The following is a 19,550-nucleotide window of genomic DNA, read 5'->3' on the forward strand; positions in this document are numbered from 1 at the left end:
TGAAAATAGCATAGTAAAATTTATTCCTTTGAATAATAACTTGCAATTTAAAGTATTTTAAATATTTAGGTTTTCTAAATTATTCCTGAATTTTTGAAGATTATAATTACATAATTTCCAATTTCATCCCTCTATACCTTGTCACATATTTATCACTCATTGAGTGATTTTATCTTATATAAATTAATAGTATGCGGCATATAGATACTTTTACAGAATAAATAAAATATAGAAATATACTGCTAGGCAGTGGTGGCACAAGCCTTTAATCCCAGCACTAGGGAGGCAGAGACAGGTGGATTTCTGTTTGAGGCCAGCCTGGTCTACAGAGTGAGTTCCAGGACAGTCAGGGCTATACAGAGAAACACTGTCTTGAAAAACAAAAAACAAATAAAATAGAAATACACTGAATGATAACTAGTTTCCCCTGAGAAGAGAAAGAAGCATAAAATTTTAATGAAGTGTTTTTCTTTTCTTCCTTTTTAAAAAGTCTAATATCAAAGGCCTCTGAGAGAGTGTGATATTGTAAACCAATTTGTGTAATTATGAGCTCTGGGCGTTCTATCTCCAAGGTCATAAAAGAATCAATAATTACTCCAGACCATCAAAGTTCCAATGTCAAGTTTCAAGTACAGTTGGGGCACTGAAGTGTATTCTTCCCTGGTGGCTGAATGCATCAGGTGCTTTTCATTATTTATTTATATCAAGTCTATGAAAGGAACCAGAACCTTACAGGGAACAAGACAAAGGAGTTACTTTGGATCTTGGTCATGACTCAGCAAAGAATAAGCTTAAATAAGTAAGTGCTGAAAAAGATGGATGCTATCATCCTTGGAAATATTGATCTCTTGTCATAAGAGAAAAGTTAATGAGAGGAAACTGGCCTATAAATTTTTTTCTTGAGGAATTTGTTAATTTATGATCTGTGGTATATTAAGCGGGCTAATATATAAGTCAATTTTATTTCATTCCCCATAAATTGTATTTGTCAAAGACATCTCAGACACAAAAGGTGAAAGTAAAGTCTCTTTTTTAAAGCTCTCTTACAATAATATGAGTGTGAGAGAAAAAAAAGAGAAAGGTGGATAATCATAATATTATGTTTATTTCCCATAGTCAGCCTATGAATCCCTTAAAATTGTTTTATAAGAAATTATAGTATTATGAATGTGAGGAAGAATAGCAAGTAAAGGAGAGCAGCAGTAGCATCTTGAACTACTACTAAAGGATTTTGAGCTCTGGACTCTGGTACATTCCATATAGCTTATTTCTCTTCGTTTACCTAATAACCTCCACTTTGTCAATTACCAGTTTATTTTGTAGAGAACAAAAAGTGCAGCCTTTATATCAGTTTTACATCAGAGAATTTATCAAAAAAAATGTAGTAATACATGTTGCCCCTAAATTTTATATGTGTTTAAAATCAAGTGCATGCATATGATATGAAATCAGCAGTGAAGCTATATAAAGATAAAAGAAGACAAACAAGAATGGGATCTTAAGGGGAAATGGGTGAAATGTGTTCAATATACAGTGTACACTTACACCAAATGTTTTAGGTGTCACAAAATCTTGTACAGTAATATCTACAATGATATTTTAAGTTGATATTGTCATGCTGATAGAATTCTCAAATTAAGATACACACACTGGTGATATTTTCCTATCTTTATGGACTACCCAGCTATACTGTGCAGATGGTCAATATTTTTTAGTACAAACACATGGAGATAGAAAGACAGACAAAATAAACATTGAGCCCTGTATAGTACAAGTGCAATTACATGAGTCTAAATGACTTACATCCTGACTTTTATGGTTCATCACTATCTGTTCTTCTGAAGTAAAGTAGAAATATCATTCTGGAATTTCTTAGTGAGTTACCTAGACACAATTATTACTAAATAAATTTTATATAAGTGACAATTATTAAGATTTTGAGGAGTAACATGTTTGCAATATTGGAATCAAACAACTATCATTGGTTGTATATTAAGAGAGAATATCAAGAAATTTTTATTGAAATTTTTTATTTTCATATACTTTATTCTAGTTATAGTTGTCATCCCCCCTCCTCCCAGATCCTTTCAATCTACCCACCCACCCAACCCTACACACTTTCTTTCTCTTTAGAATGCTAACATGCAAAGAGTAAATCAAACACAAAATAAAAACAGAAGAGAGAGAAAGAAAGAAAGAAAGAAAGAAAGAGAGAGAGAAAGAGAGAAGGAAAGAAGGAAGGAAGGAAGGAAGGAAGGAAGGAAGGAAGGAAGGAAAGAAAAGAAAAGAAAGATACACAAAACACATAAAACAATAAACCAGAAACCATAATATATACAGGCAAAAGTTCAATAAGACAAAAAAAGAATCAAGAATTTTTGCAAGGAGACTAAGGAGAATGCTCAGTGTGCGAACTTGAGTTTGAATGCCCAAGACCAGTGTAAACTGGTAAAAATGGTAGCATGTCTCTGTAACTTCAGTACTGGGAGGTAGGAGTAGAAACAAGAAAATTTCAGGTACTTGCTATGGAAGTTGTTGTTTTAATCTTTTTTTAACTAATTAATTCATTTACTTTACATCCTGATCTTAGCTTCCCCTTCTTCCTCTCCTCCCAGAGCCTCCCTCTTACCTCACCTCCCCACCATACTCCCAACATCCCTTTCTCCTCAAAAGAGGCTCAGTAAAATGAAGGCCTCACATAAGTATCAAGTCTGTCAAAGTTGTAGTAGGACTAGGTGCATCTTCTCCTACTGTGGCTCTGCAGGGCAGCCCAGTTAGGGGAAAAGGGCCCATAAATGAGTTAGATACAGCTACTGCTGTTAGGAGTCCCACATGAAAACCAAGCTGCACAATTGTTACCCACATACCAAGGGCCTAGGTCTTGCTGTATATTGGCTTTATTATGTTTAGGTTTGATCCTTGTTTCCCACATATCTCCAAGACTTTTATCATAAAGGGTGATGGATTTTGTCAAAGGGTTTTTTCAGCATCTAATGAGATTATCGTGTGGTGTTTTTTTTTCCTTTCAGTTTGATTATATGATGGAGTGTATTTATGGATTTTCATATGTCATACCTGCCCTGCATCTCTGGTATTAAAGTCTACTTGATTATGGTGGAAGATGTTTTTGATATATTCTTGACTTTGATTTGCAAATATTATATTGAATGTTTTTGCATCAAAGTTCATAAGGGAGATTGGTCTGAAATTCTCGTTTGTGTTTGAGTCTATGTGTGGTTTAGGTATCACGATGACTGTAGCTTCATAAAATGAACATGGCAGTCTTCTTTCTATTTCTATCTTGTGTAATCGTTTGATTATTTTTGGTATTAGCTCTTTTTTTGAAAGTCTGCCTAGATTCTGCACTAAAACCATCTGGCCACAGGCTTTTTGGTTCAGAGATTTTTAATGACTGCTTCTATTTTCTTAAGGATTATAGGATTATTTAAAATGTTTAATTGATCTTGATTTAGCTTTGGTAAGTGATATCTATCAAGAAAATCATCAAAATCATTTACATTTTCCAATTTTGTGGATTACACATTTTTCAAGTAAGACATAATTATTCTTTGGATTCTCTCTGTGTTGGTTGTTATGTCCCTGTTTTCATTTCTGATTTTGTTAATTTGTTTGTTTCTCTCTAACTTTTGGTTAGTTTGGCTAACAGTTTGTCTATTGTTGATTTTCTCAAAGAACCTGTTCTTGGATTTTGTTGTTGTTGGTGGTGGTTGGTTGGTTGGTTGGTTGGTTGATTCTTTGAAAGTGTTCTCTTTACTTATTGGTTATTTTATTTATTTACATTTCAAATGTTATTCCCTTTCCTGGTTTACCTTCCACAAACCCCTATCCCATCCCCTATTCCCCCTGCTTTTATGAGGGTGCTCCCCCACCCGCCTGCCCTCAACTTATCACCCTAGCATTCCCCTATGTTGGGGCATCAATCCTCCACAGGACCAAGGGCCTCCCATCCCATCATATCCAGCTGGTGCCATGGGTCCCTCTGTGTATATGCTTTGGTTGGTGGTTTAGTCCCTGAGCTCTGGGTATCTGATTGATATTGTTGTTCTTCCTACAGGGTTGCAAACCCCTTCAGCTCCTTCAGTCCTTCCCTTAACTCTTTCATTGGGGTCCCATCCTATTTGTGCCTAATTTACTGATTTCAACCAATATTTTAATTTTTTTGTGCAATCTATACCTCTTACGTATGTTTTCTTCTTCTTGTTCTAGAGCTTATGTATGTTCTGTTAAGATCCCACTAATTTCTTCTTTGTCCAATAATTTAGTATCTTTGTTTTTTTTTTTTGTACCTTAGATCCTGATCACAGCTCTGGCTCCCTCCTTTCCTCCCATTCCAACCTTGACAAATCCCTTACCCCATTGCCACCTCCCCTTCTCCTCAGAGAAAGTGACTCAAGCCTTAGGTATCACTCCACACTGAGATATCTAGTAACAGCAGGACTAGAAAATCCTTTGAGGCCCAACAAGGCAGTCTCTAGGTAGGGGGAAGGAGAGCCAATGGCAGGAACATAGACAGAGACTGCCCCCACTCCACTTGTAAGGGGACCCACATGAAGACTAAGCTGTACATTTGCTACAAATGTCTAGATGGTCTAGGACCAGCTCCTGCAGGCTCCCTGGTTAGTGGCTCAGGCTACATAAGCCCCCGTGGCACCAGGTTATTTGACTCTGTAGGTCTTCTTATGGTATGCTTGACCCCTCTAACTTTTTCACTGCTATCTCCAACTCTCCCACAAGACTCCTGAGCTCCACCTCTTTGACTGAGGGTCTCTGCATCTTACACTATCTGATGCTGGATGAAGCCACTCAGGAGAAGTTATACTAGGTTCCTGTCTTAAAACATACCAAAATATCACTAATAGTGTCAGGGGTTGGCTTTCTCACATGGATGGGTGTTAATTTGGAGCAGTTGTTCCCTTAGTCACTGCTTCAGCTTTATCCCTGCACATCTTGTAGGCAAGACAAATTTTGCAATGAAGGTTTTATGGGTGAATTGATGTCCTGCTCCCTAATCTGGAAGGCCTTCATGGCTACAGGAGGTGGCTACTTCAGTCTCTATATCTCCTTCTAGTAGGAATCTTAGCTAGGGTCACCCCCATCGACTCCCTGTATCCTCCCTCATCCTAGATCTCCAGCTATTCACAAGAGATGCCCGAATTTCATTCTCTCTCCCAGCCTATTCCCCTGCCCTATCTCTCCACACCTAATCATCAGCCCTACTCCCCTCTTCACCCCCTCTCCTACCCAGTCCCTTCACTCTATCCACCTCTAGTGATGATTTAGATTACCCTTCTGAGTGAGATTCATGAATTATCTATTGGGGTTATCTCATCACCCAATTTCTTTGGGTCTTTGGATTGTAACATTGTTAATCCTACACTGTATGGCTAATGTCATATATATAATGTTATATATAATAGTTATATATAAGTGAATATATAACATATATATCTTTCTGGCTCTGGACTACCTCACTTAGGAAGATATCCTGAGTTCCATCCATTTACTTGCAAAATTCATGTTGTTTAACTGGATGTCTGCATGTGAAAGAATACAAATAGATCCATACTTACCAACCTGCACAAAACTCAAGTCCAAATGGATCAAAGGCATTGACATAAACCTAATACACTAAATCTAATAGAAGAGAAAGTGGAGAATAGCCCTAAATTTATCAGTACAGTAGGCAATTTCCTGAACAGAACACTAATTCATCAGACTCTAAGGTCAATAATTGATGAATGGGACCTCATGAAACTGAAAAGCTTCTGTAAGATAAAGGTTACCATAAGATTGGAAAACTCAAGAATTCAGACACACACACACGAGCACAAAATAACTCAATTGAAAAATGGGATACAGAACTAAACAGAATTCTCAACAGAGGAATCTCAAATCCCTGAAAAGCACTTAAAGAAATATTGAGCATCCTAAGTAACCAGAGAAATTCAGATCAAAAAATCCTGAGATTCCATCTTCCATCTGTCAGAATAGCTAAGACCAAAAGCTTAATTGATAACAGATGTTGGTGAGAATGTGGAGCAAGGAGAACAGTCATCCATTGCTGGTGGAAGTGCAAGCTTGTACAGCCACTTTGGAAATAATTTTGGCCATTCCCAAGAGTGGGAATTGTTCTACCTCAAAGATACCCCACTATACCACAAGTACACTTGTTCAACTATGTTCAAAACAGCTTTATTAATAATAACCAGAAGCTAGTACAACTTAAGTGTCCAACAGAATAATGGGTAAAGAAAATATGGTATATCTACATAATAGAATACTATCCACATATTAAAGCAAAGACATGACTAATCTTTATGCAGTCAGTTAGGGCAATGAGCTTTCCTCTTAACAGGACTTTCATTGTGTCCCATAAAACTGGGTATGTTGTACATTCATTTTCACTGAATTTTAGAAAGCCTTTGATTTCTTTCTTTCTTTATTCCTTGAACCAGTAGTCATTGAGTAGAGAGTTGTCCAGTTTCTATGGGATTGTAGGCTTTCTATTGTTTCTGTTATTGTGAAATTCAGCCTAATCCATGGTGCTCTGATGAGATTCAGGCAGTTAATTCAATTTTCTTGTATATATTGAGACTTGCTTTGTGTCCAATTATATGATCAATTTTGAAGATGGTTCCATGAGGTGCTGAGGATAAAGTATATATCACCACATTCTTTTCTCTTTGGGTGAAATATTATATGTAGATTTCTTAGGTCCATTTGGCTCATAACTTCAGTCAGTTTTATGTTTCTATCTGCATGGCACATTATTAATGAGAGTGGGAGTTTGAGGTCTCCCAATCTTAATGTGTGGGGTTCACTATGTGATTTAAGATTTAGTAATATTTCTTTTATAAATATGGGTAGTCTTACAAAATATTCAGAACTGAAACATCCTGGAAGATTTTTCCTTTAATGAGTATGAAATTTCCTTCCCCATCTCTTTTGATTAATTTTAGTTGAAAGTCTATTTCATTAAATATTACAATGACTACTCCAGCTTGTTCCTGTTTGCTTGGTAAATCTTTTTCCAGTCCTTTATTCTGAAGTGATATCTAGCAGTGTTGCTAAGGTGTGTTTCTTGTATGCAGCAGAATGATGGATCTTGGTTTTTTATCCATTTTGTTAGACTGTGTCTTTTTTTTTTAGAGAATTGAGCCCATTGGTGGTAAGTGATATTAATGACTAATGATTTTTAATTCCTGTTTTAAATATGTGCAAGACTTGATGAATTTATGTCATCCTTACACAGAGGCAATGCCAAACTTCTCTGTATCATTTAAATTATAGTATATGTGCTTCCAAACTGAGCACATTATGAAAATTATTTTAAAAATAAACTATTTAAATATATATAGGAAAATTAACAGAAAATTATAGCCCAAAATTCCAAAGGCATTTGTTTGTTGTAAAGCAAGTGAGTATATCATCATATTGATTATAACAACTAAATTTTGTAGGAGTAATTCCAAGTCTACAAAATAGTACTTTTTTAAGATTTATTTATTTATTATATGTAAGTACACTGTAGCTGTCTTCAGACACTCCTGAAGAGGGAGTCAGATCTCATTATGGATGGTTGTGAGCCACCATGTGGTTGCTGAGATTTGAACTCAGGACCTTCAGAAGAGTAGTCTGTACTCTTACCCACTGAGCCATCTCTCCAGCCCCAAAATAGTACTTCTTAATGGCTCATTATTAAATAATCATCATGCTGTATTTATAGGCAGTAAATATTACTCATAGCAGTCAAGGGTTAATATTAATATATTTTTTAAATGTCAAAAATTATATTAATAAGGTTTGCTTCTCTGACATTAAAGAAGGAACATCAAGAATTCAACATACTGATTTCCAGTTAAATAGATTATAAAGAATTCACAGTCATCTATACATTTAAAAAATATTCACAGATAAATACATGGGTCAATGATAGTTATCAACAATAGTCTCTGTACTTAAAGTCAAAATTATATTTTTCTAAAAGTTCTGCATACACACAATCTTAAACCAGTTTAAACCAGATAAACTCCCTGCACAGAGAATGGGAAAGTGGGCACAAAGAATCATCATGAAAAAAAAAAGCTATCTGTAATTGATAGCTTCTGGGAGATAAAAACCTTTTAATGGAGTAATGTGGTGACTTGAATATGCTTGGCCCAAGGAGTGGCACTATTAGGAGTTGTGGTCTTGTTGGAGTAGGTGTGGCCTTGTTGAAGAAAATGTGTCACTTTGGGGTGGGCTTTGAGACCCTCTCCTAGCTGCCTGGAAGCTAGTCTTCTGATGTCTGCCTTTGGAACTACATGTAGAACTTTCAGCTCCTCCAGCCCGACCTCTTCCTGGATACTGACTCGTTTCCTGCTGTGACAACAATGGACTCAAACTCAGAACTTGTAAGCAGCCTCAATTAAATGTTGTCCTCAATATGAGTTGGTTTATCCATGATGTCTCTCCACAGTAATGGAAACTTTAACTATGACAAGTAACATTGAACATATCAGCCATATCCATGTGCTCCAGAATAATTGTCCAATACAAAAATAACTTTATAATTCTTGTCTTGGTTCACTTACATTTACTATTAGTTTTTAATCTTTCTTTGTGACACTTTTTGCTTGTTTGTTTGCTTAGGTTTTTTCCAAAGATAACAATATAAAGTAGAAAGGGTAGGGAGGAATCTCAGGGAGCTGTGGGAAGGGAAATAATATAGCCAAAATATATTTTTAAATTTTAAAACATAAAAAGATTAAAATGATAAACCATTTTAGGAGATGATTTATTATGCCCATTTTAAAAGTCAGTGAAAATACTAGAGAGATGGCTCAGCAGGTAAGGGCAGATTTTGCTTTTGTAAAGAAACGTGTTATGGTTTCCAACACTCACATGATAGTTCAGAAAAATCTCTAACTCCAGGTTCAAGTACATGCTTGCAGGCAAAATGCTCACTGATAAAATTAATACATTTAATGATAATTTAAAATAAAAATGTGCAGAAGTATTTACATCATTTCCTGTACTTTTTCCATTTACATTTTCTGAACTGAAAAATAGTGAGAAATAATGACCCAAAGTATTCTATATAATAGAAATATCAGTGGTGTGATATACCACTGATATATATATATATATATATCTGTGTGTGTGTATGTGTGTGTGTGTGTATGGCAATATATATATGTGTGTGTGTGTATACACATGCATATATATATATATATATATATACATATATATATATATATATATATATAGCATGGGGCTATTGGGAATTAAACATAAGTTTAGAGCTGCCTCAGCAACTCAAGTTCTTAACTATAATAAGGATTTTGTTTAGAAAAAGCAAGGTAACCAGTATTAACAGACCAAAGAGGCTAAGATTGGAGGTCCAAAAACTTTTATTACTTTTATCCTTTTAAAATTGTAATTACACCATTTCTCCCTTCTTCTTATTCCCTCTAAGCCTTTGCTCAATTTCAATTTCTTGCCATCTTTGGCATTACTTGTATACATATACTTAAGTACAGGAGGTCTCAGCAGCCCTGCACAAAGAACTACAAACAACTGTGATCACAGTAACCCTCCCTCCCCTGATTCCTCAAAGATTCATTCCTCTTTATCTCTCATCCAAATTTGTGTCCATTTTCCCCCATCAAGACAAATTTGTGCTTCCAAAATATTCTTGGATTTTTCCACTGGGGCATGATGTATTTATCATGGACTATATCCTTAGATAAAATTGTTCCTTAGTATTCCACTTGTCAATAGCTCCTTAGTTAAGGATTGAACTTCATGTCCATTTTCACTATAATAGGATTTGGTATGACTTGAGTTTACACAAGATTTATACAGGTTGCTACAATTGCTGAGAAGTTTATGTGCAACTGTTGCACTATGTCCAGAAGAATATTTTTTCATCTATTTCCTCTAAACCTTATATACTTTTGACCTCCCAATTATACAATGATCCATGAGCATGTGAATGAGGTAATACCATGTATATGTTTCATTTAGGATTGAACATACTGTAGATTCATATTCCCTGTACCTGGTTCAGTTCTTGGTCTCCATGATGATCATTATCCACTGCAAAAAGAAACTTCTCTAATGAGGACTGAGAGATGCCTTAATCATAAAAATAAATGATAAGTCATCAGAAATTGGTTTAATACTATATATATTGAGTGGAGTAATAGTAGGTTCACTATGGTAGTAGGCTCATGCCAAAGGCATATTTTTAATCTGTCAGTCATTGAACATTTAGGTTTCTTTTTTATTCCCTAGCGATTGTAAATAGAGTAGCAATGAACAAATATCTGTGAAGAATAATGCCCAATAAATGAGGCATATGCAAAGAGGTGGGTCATATGGTGGGTTTATTTTTAGCTTCTTGTGAACTCTCCACACTAATTTCCAAACAGGCTGCAACACTTTGCCATCCCACCAACAATGAATGACTTGTCTTTTTTCACTGCATTCCCTCTAGCAGTTGTTATTAGTTATTCTGTTGATCTTTGCTTCTGTGACTGGGGTAAAATGAAACCTCAAAGTTGTTTTGATTTGCATTTCTCTAATTGCTAAGGGGGAAAAACATTTTAAGATAATTCTTAGCCATTTGGGGGCTACTTTTCTGCTCAGAGGCTCATTTTCTGAGTAAATCATTTGTGTTTTTTATTTTTTTTGTTTTTGTGTCAGTATATTTGGAGGGGTATAAATTGTGAACAATAATCCTTAGCCAGAAGTATATATCTGTCAAATATTCTTGTGGGATTCCTTTTCACATGGTTGATTATTTCTTTAGCTGTACAGCTTTTTAGTTTCAAAAAGTACTGTTTGTCAATTGTTGACATTAGTTCTTTGCCAAGTGGAGTCCTAGTCAAGAAGTCTTTTTCTATTCCTATATCGTGTAGGGCACTGTCTATTCAATTTCAATTTTTCACATTTAGGTCTTCCATTTTTTTTGGAGTTAGTTGGTGTGGAAGGTGATAGATACAGATCTAATTTCATTCTTCTGCATGTGGACATACAGTCTTCAAAGCACCATTTGTTAAGGGTGCTTTATCTCCAGCACATAACTTGAGGGCCTTTGTCAAGCATTATGTGTTTAAAGTTGTATGTGCTTACAGTTATGTCTTTGGCTTTGTTACATTGAAATATGTGTCTGTTTTTAAGCCAGTACCATATGGTTTTTATTATGGTAGATCTATAATATATCTTAATATCTGTAATTATAATCTTTCCAGCATTGTTTTTTTTCCCTCTGTATTTTATTTTTGCTAACTTGGGACTTTTAAGGTGCAATGTTAATCTTAGGACAGATTTCTTTCCATCTCTGCAAAGGAACAGATGGAGATTTTGATTGGGATTGCATTGGATCCATAAATAGCTTTTGGTAAAATGGCTATTTCTATAATATTAATTCAACCAATTCAAGAGCATGAGCTATATTTCCATTTTCTAGTGTCTTTCCCTACTTTCAGAAGTTTTCATTGTAGAGGTTCACATCTTCCTTGGTTAGTTTCTTCCTGTTTATTTTCTTTGAGATTTTTGTGAAGGGGAAGGTGAATTTTTCTTTATATCTTTGTTACTGCTGTATAGAATAGCTATTCATTAGTGGAAGCTAATTCTATATTCTACCACACTGCTAAATTTGTTTTATGTTAGAGGTTTTGAGATTTTTATATGAAATATCATGTTATCTGAAAACAGGAATAGTTTGATTTGTTTTCCTTGTATCTATTCAGCATCCTGTTGTTTCAGCTATCACTTCAAGCACAATATAGAGAAGTGGGGATAGTTGCAAGTCCTTTCTCATTCCTGATAGCAATGGGATTGCTTCTTGTTTTTATATATTTAGGATGATGTTGACCATGTGTCATATATAGTTTCCATTAGGTTGGGGTATGTTTTCTCTGCTCCTACATTCTCTAGGGTCTTTATAATGAAAGCATAATGAAAGTTGAATTTTATCACAGCATTTTTCTGAGTCTATTGAGGTGATAGTACAATTATTTTTAAATCTACTTAAATCTGTTTATTATTAAATCGATAATGACTTATTGAACACATGTGTTGAAGAGTCCTGCATCTTCTGGATAAAGGAAACTGGATCACGGGGAATAAGCTCTTTTAGCATGTGTTGGTATTCTGTTTGTAAGGATTTTACTGAGCATTTTTAAATCTATGTTGACCAGACTTGTTGCTCTTTAGTCTTCCTTTTTGGTGAGCCTTTACCTTATGTTGCTTTTGTGATGATGCTGGATCATAGAAAGAGTTCAGAAGTGTTTCTTCTTTCTGTATTTTTAAAAATAGTTTAAGAATATTTAGCTCTCTGCTGTAAACATCTATAGAAATTGTCAATCCATCTAGCCCTAGACAGTTTTAGCTAGAAAATTTTTATTGCTATTTCAACTTCTTAATTTATGATGAATATGTTTAGTTTGATTAATTCTTCTTGGTTTAATTTTGGTGATTTGATGAATCTATACTCCATTCATTTCTTTTTTTTTCTTACATGTAGGTTAGATTTAAAGTAAATTCTTTTAAATTAATTATTTTATTTATTTATATTCCAGCCATTGCTCTTCCCTCCCAGTCCTCCCTCCCACAGTTCTTCATCCCATTCCTCCCCCCTTGCCTCCAAGAGTGTGATCTTCTCCCACCAGGCTTCCCCCTTTCTTGGGGCCTCAAGTCTCTAGAGAATTAAGTGCACTTTCTCCCACTGAGTCCAGACCAGGCAAGCCTCTGATGATTTGCCAGGGACCTTGGACCTTCCCATGTATGCTCCTGGTTGTCTCAGTCTTTGAGAGCTCCCTAGGGTCAGGGTTAGCTGAGACTACTGGTCTTCCTATGGAGTCATTCTCCCCTTAAACTTCCTCCATCCTTCCCCTAATTCAACCATCGGTGTTCCTGACTTCAGTTTGGTGATTGGGTGTAATATCTGCATCTGTCTCACTTAGCTGCTAATATTGTCTCTCAGAGGACAGCCATGCCAGGCTCCCATCTATAAACACATCATACCATCAATAATAGTGTCAGACTTTTGCGCTGCAACCCCCATGGGATGGATCCCAAGTTTGGTCAGTCAATAGACAGCCTTTCCTTCAGTCTCTTCTCTGGTTTTTATCCCTGCAGTTCTTTTAGATGGGAACAATTCTAGGTCTTAAATTTTGACTGTGGTTGGTAACTTCATACCTCCACTTGAAGACCTATCTAATGAAAGTGGACGCTTTGAGTTCCCTCTCCCCACTGTTGGGTATTTTGGCTAATGTCACCCCCATTGAGTCCTGAGATTCTCTCACTTCCCAGGTTTCTGAGAATTCCTACAGTGTCTTCCTGCCTCCCACCCCAAGAAACTGCATGTGTCTATTCATTCTCCTATTCTCTGGGTTTCTCTCCTGTTCCTCCCAAATACCATGCAGTCTTTATCAATATTTCTTTGTAGTATGGCTTGAGGTCAGGGATGGTGATTCCCCCAGAAGGTTTTTCTACTTAATATAGAACAAAATTTTGAAGTATTCCCTTGTAACAATTATGTTCACTATCTAAAAGGGCCATAGTAAATTACTATACAAAGTAAAAGAGTTTAGAGAATTTGTGTTTTCATAAAGTAGCTACCTATGTCTTAAGAAAAATGTGCTATATTCTGTTTACTGTTTGTTTGCTGCAATAATAATGACTTTTTTAAAAATGAAAAGATAGTTTTTCTTTCTCTGTATCATAAAAAGGATTGCTTTATTTTATCTTAATCCTAAATTTCTGATTCCTCATGTTCTTGGTTTTAACAAGCCATTAAGTTTACTTCCTCACTAATATATTTGTATAAATGGAGATTATAACCCACATGTAGAGTTGTAGATGATTGGTCTAGTCATGAAACTGAAAGTTATGGACCTCAAGCGAGAATATTTTACTTTTATTAAGTTGGACTTAAAAATAAATGTTTTTCTTCTTTTTAAAATACATTTTAATTTCTAAAATCATAGTATAATTATACTTTATGTCATGTATACATTATGTCCAATAAATTTTGTTCCTCCAAAGGTGTCCAAACAATACAGAAGCACAGAATCTACCTGTTGTCTCACAATTCCATCTCATGAGCCTCTCAGAGAATCCAGAACTGCAGCCTATCCTTTTTGTGCTGTTTTTATCCTTCTACATGGTCACAGTGCTTGGAAATCTGCTCATCATTCTAGCTGTGAGCTCTGACATCCGCCTCCATACCCCCATGTATTTCTTTCTCTCCAGCCTTTCCTGGTCTGACATTTGTTTGATCTCCACTACAGTTCCAAGGATGATTTGGGATATTAGAACTCAAAGCAGAGCCATCTCCTATGTGGGCTGCCTAACACAGATGTCCATGTTTATAATTTTTGCATGTATGGATAGTATGCTTCTGACTGCAATGGCCTATGATAGGTTTGTGGCCATCTGTAACCCTCTGCATTACAAAATCATTATGAATCCTAACCTCTGTGCCTTCTTACTTTTGGCATCTGTTTTGGCTAGTCTTGTGGACTCCCAGGTGCACAATTTGATTGTGCTACAATTCACATACTTCGGTGACATGGAAATCTCTAACTTTTTTTGTGAACCTTCCCAACTTCTTAATCTTAACTGTTCTGAAATGTTCACCAAAAACATAGTTATACATTTTATTGGTGTCTTTTTTGGTTTATTTTCAACGTCAGTAATTATTTCCTCATACTGTAAAATTATTTCTTCCATCCTGAGAATTCCATCAGTAGATGGGAAGTATAAGGCCTTTTCTACCTGTGGGTCTCACCTGTCAGTTGTTTGCTTATTTTATGGAACAGCCGTTGTAGTATACATTGGTTCAACTGCATCAAGTTCTCCTGAAAACTGTGCAGTTGCTTCGCTTATGTACACAGTAGTCACACCTATGCTTAATCCCTTCATCTACAGCCTGAGGAACAAGGACATTAAAATTGCCCTATGGAAGCTGCAGAGAAGAGCAATGTACTTTCATAACACCTTCCATTATTTTTGAAGTTTGGTTTCTTAACACAACTGTCTATCCATAAAAATATTACGTCTTTGGTGTTGTGGCCTTTGTTCCACTCCACTAATACTTAAATGCATTTTCCTTTAGTTTTTCTTTAATTAAATTGAATGAGAATACTTACTGATGAATTAATAAATAATATTCAACTTCACCATCCATCACATAAACCAATATTCCATTTCATCTCAGCCACATTCACAGTGATTAAGGAAACAATTAAAAATGAATTATAATAGAGATATGGAAAAAGAGAACATTTATACATCTCTATGGGAATGTAAACTACTCCTGTTACTATTGAAGTCATATGGACCTTCCTCAAGAAAACTAAAAGTTGCCCCTCCATTACATGCTGTTGTGGGGCTTGATTTTGCCACACTCTGTACCTGAGCCCTGAGTAGCAGCAGGACCAGGGCAAAGACTGACTTCAGTCATTGGACTTAGGAAACCACAACACCTTCTCTTGTGTATGTGACACATTTGTATATCATTCCTGTTTATGCCAAGGATGTGGAGAAAAATCCCAAACCCGGGAAATTGACAGCCTATTCTGGCTTCTTCAGAGACCAAGCACACACATGGTATACAGACAAAACACATATAACAAAATAAGAAATATAAATAAATAAATAGGTAGAGAGAGAGGAAGCTCGGCTCCCAAGTGCTTTAACATGTCCAGGACCACAGTTTGAACCTACACCTGGAGCAAACTTGAGGCACTGGATCTGCATCCACTCCTATAACACCCAGAGGGAGCCCGACTCCCATGTGCTCTGAAATGCACAAGATCACAGGAGAGGCCATAATATCTCACCCAACAACCAGAGTAACTGGGTCCCCCAGGATCCAGGGATTCAGGAACCCCCACCCAGCCAGTGACAAGCGTTCCTACCCATTTAAACCTTCATCTGGAGCAGACTTGAGGTGCTGGCTCTGCACTCACTCGTACAACACCTAGAAGCCCAACTCGCAGGTGCTCTGAAATGCACAGGTTCAGAACTTCACAGAATAAACAGATAACAGGATCACAGAGAAAGCTCCACAACCAGAAGATCTGACACACCTAGGAGTACTGGAGCTCTGACACATTCAAGATCACAAGAGAGGCCACAACATCTTTTCCAACACCCAGTGTAACTGGGAATCCCACAGAAAGCAGGTAAATACAAACACCCACTCAGCCAGAGGCATGGGTTCCTTCCAGTTTGCACCTGGGCCCAGAGCAAAACCAGGGTTCTGGCTCCACACTCAGCCCTGAAACACCCATAAAAAGCTTGACTGCCAGGAACTGTGACACAACAGTATCTCAGGGACTTAGTCACACCAGCATGTCAGAATCCCAGAGGCAGCTTGACTCCAAAGAGCCCTGAAACACCTAGGATCTCAGGATCACAGGATCACAGAATCACAGGATCAGAGACAGCTGGACTCTGAGAAGTTCTGACACAACCAGGAATACAGGTACAGAATCCAGTCAGAGACAGAAAGGGCAGGTGGCACTACAGATAACTAGATGATGAAAAGCAAGCTTAAGAACATAAGCAACAAAAACCAATGCTATTTGGCATCTTCAGAACCCAGTTCTCCCACCACAGCAATATTTGAATACCCCATTACACCAGAAAAGCAAGATTAGGATTCAAAATCACTTCTCATGATGATGATAGAGGACTTTAAGAAGGACATAAATAAATCTTTTTTTAAAAAACACAGGAGATTACAGGTAAACAAGTAGAAACCCTTCAAGAGGAAACACAAAAAGCTCTTAAAGAATTACATGAAAACACAAACAGGTGAAGGAATTGAACAAAACCATCCAGAATGTAAAAATGGAAATAGAAACAAGAAAGAAATCACAAAGGAATACAACCCTGGAGATAGAAAAACTAGGAAAGAGATCAGGAGTCATAGATGCAAGCATCACCAAGAGAATATAAGAGATTGAAGAGAGAAGAAAATGCAAAAAGCAAAAAGCTCCTAACCCAAAACATTCAGGAAATCAAGGACAAAATGAGAAGACCAAACCTACAGATAAAAGGTATAGAAAAGAGTGAAGATTACCAACTTAAAGGGCCAGTAGATATCTTCATCAAAATTATAGAAGAAAACTTCTCTACCCTAAAGAAAGAGATGCCCATAAACATACAAGAAGCATACAGAATACCAAATAGATTGGACCAGAAGAGAAATTCCTCCCATTACATAATAATCAAACAACAAATGCACAATAAAATAAAGAATATTAAAAGGCAGTAAGAGAAAAAGGTCAAGTAACATATAAAGGCAGACATACCAGAATTACATCAGGCTTCTCACCAGAGATTATGAAAGTAGAAGATACTGTACAGATGTAAGAGAACATAAATGCTAGCCTAGGGTACTATACCCAGCAAAACTCTCCATAACAATACATGCAGAAACCAAGACATTCAATAACAAAACCAAATTTATACAATATCTGTCCACAAATTCAGCCCTACAAAGAATAATAGATGGAAAACTCCAACACCAGGAGTGAAACTACACCCTAGAAAAAGCAAGAAAGTAGTCTTCTTTTAACAAACCCAAATGAAGATAGGCACACACACACACACACACACACACACACACACACACACACACATAATTCCATCTCTGACAACAAAAATGACAGGAAGCAGCAATCACTATTCCTTAATATCTCTTAACATCAATGGCCTCAATTCCCCAATAAAAAGACATGGGCTAACAGACTGGATACATAAACAGCACCCAGTATACTGCTGCACACAAGAAACACACCTTAGTGATACCTCATAGTAAAGGACTGGAAAAATTTTCAAAGCAAATGGTCCAAAAAAAAAAAAAAACAATCTACAATAGCCATTCTAATATTGAATAAAATTGACTTTCAACCTAAAGTGATCAAAAAAGATAAGGAAGGACACTTCATACTCATCAGAGGAAAAATCCACCAAGATGAACTCTCAATTGTGAGCATCTATACTCCAAATGCAAGGATAACCACCTTCATATAAGAAACTTTACTAAAGCTCAAAGCACACATTGCACCTCACACAATTATAGTGGGACATTTCAACACCCTCCTCTCATCAATGGACAGATCATGGAAATAGAAACTGGAGACATGGGGAAGTTTACAGAAGTTATGAACCAAATGGATTTAACAGAAATCTATAGAACATTTCATCCTAAAACAAAAGAATAGACCTTCTTCTCAGCACTTTATGATACTTTCTGCAAAATTTACTGTATAACTAGTCACAAAACAGACCTCAAGAGATACAAGATTGAAATAATCCCATGCATCTTATCAAATCACCACAGACTAAAACTTGTCTTCAATAACAACAGAAACAACAAAAAGACCCCACACAGGGAAGATAAACACCACTCGACTCAATGATAACTTAGTCAAGAAAGAAATAAAGAAAGAAATTAAAAACTTTTTAGAATGTGATGAAAATGAATACACAATATACCAAAACTTATGGGGCTCACTTAAAGCAGTGCTGAGAGGAAAACTGAAATGTCTGAGTGCCTCCAAAAAGAAACTGTAGAAAGCAACAAAAGCAGCAGACAGCACACCTGAAAGCTCTAGAACAAAAAAAGCACTCCCAAGAGGAGTAAAGGGCAGGATTTAGGGCTGAAATCAACCAAGTGGATACAAAAAAAAAAAAAAAAAAAAAAAAAACTAGACAAAGAATCAACAAAACCAGGAGCTGGTTCTTTGAGAAAAATGAAAAAGGTAGATAAACATTTAGCCAGACTAACCATAGGGCACAAAGACAGTATCCAAATTATCAAAATCAGAAATGAAAAGGGAGACTTAAGAACAGAAACCACGCAAATTGAAAAAAATCATGAGATCCTACTACAAAACCTATACTTAACACAACTGGAAAATCTGGATGAAATGAACAATTTTCTAAACAGATACCAGGTACCAAAGTTAAATCAGGATCAGATAAACCACTAAACAGCCCATAACACCTAAAGAAATAAAAGCAGTCATTAAAAGACTTCCAATCAAAAATACCCTGGACCAGATGGTTTTAGTACAGAATTCTATCAGACCTTCAAAGAAGACTTAATACCAATACTCTTCAAACTATACCACGAAATAGAAACAGAAGGAATACTACCTAATTCATTCTATGAAACCACAATTACTGTAACATAAACCACAAAAAGACCCAACAAATACAGAGAATTTCAGACCAATTTCCCTTATGAATATCAATGCAAAAATACACAAGAAAATTCTCACAAACTGAATCCAAGAACACATAAAAATGGAAATCCATCAATGTAATCCACTATATAAACAATCTCAAAGAAAAAAATCCACATGATCATCTCATTAGATGCTGAGAAAGCATTTGACAAAATTCAAAACTCCTCCATGGTAAAAGTCTTGAAAAGATCAGGAATTCAAAGCCTATACCTAAATATAGTCAAAGCAATATACAGCAAACCAGTAGCCAACATCAAACTAAATAGAGAG

The 19,550-nt window shown here is 36.1% G+C and overlaps 1 protein-coding gene and 1 non-coding gene across 2 annotated transcripts; one reads left to right on the plus strand and one right to left on the minus strand.

Annotated features, from left to right (window-relative positions):
- The first annotated feature begins 751 nt into the window (after positions 1 to 751).
- On the plus strand, positions 752 to 15,028 carry LOC116072716 (olfactory receptor 7E24-like). Its single transcript, XM_031344240.1, has 2 exons — positions 752 to 799; positions 14,059 to 15,028. The coding sequence occupies exons 1-2, from the start codon at positions 771 to 773 to the stop codon at positions 15,026 to 15,028; spliced, it is 999 nt and encodes a 332-aa protein (XP_031200100.1). The 5' UTR covers positions 752 to 770.
- LOC116074031 lies at positions 7,231 to 7,335 on the minus strand. Its single transcript, XR_004112019.1, has one exon. It is a non-coding gene; the product is annotated as a U6 spliceosomal RNA (small nuclear RNA).
- Positions 15,029 to 19,550: the final 4,522 nt, after the last annotated feature.

Source organism: Mastomys coucha, unplaced genomic scaffold (assembly GCF_008632895.1).
Source record: "Mastomys coucha isolate ucsf_1 unplaced genomic scaffold, UCSF_Mcou_1 pScaffold23, whole genome shotgun sequence".
Lineage (NCBI taxonomy): Eukaryota > Metazoa > Chordata > Mammalia > Rodentia > Muridae > Mastomys > Mastomys coucha.

Bases quoted from the DNA above. Each gene is read 5' to 3' on its own strand.
- LOC116072716 (XM_031344240.1), top strand. From the start codon at position 771: ATGACTCAGCAAAGAATAAGCTTAAATAA. The intron at 800-14,058 runs GTAAGTGCTGAA...GTTCCTCCAAAG, and splicing joins CAAAGAATAAGCTTAAATAA to GTGTCCAAACAATACAGAAG.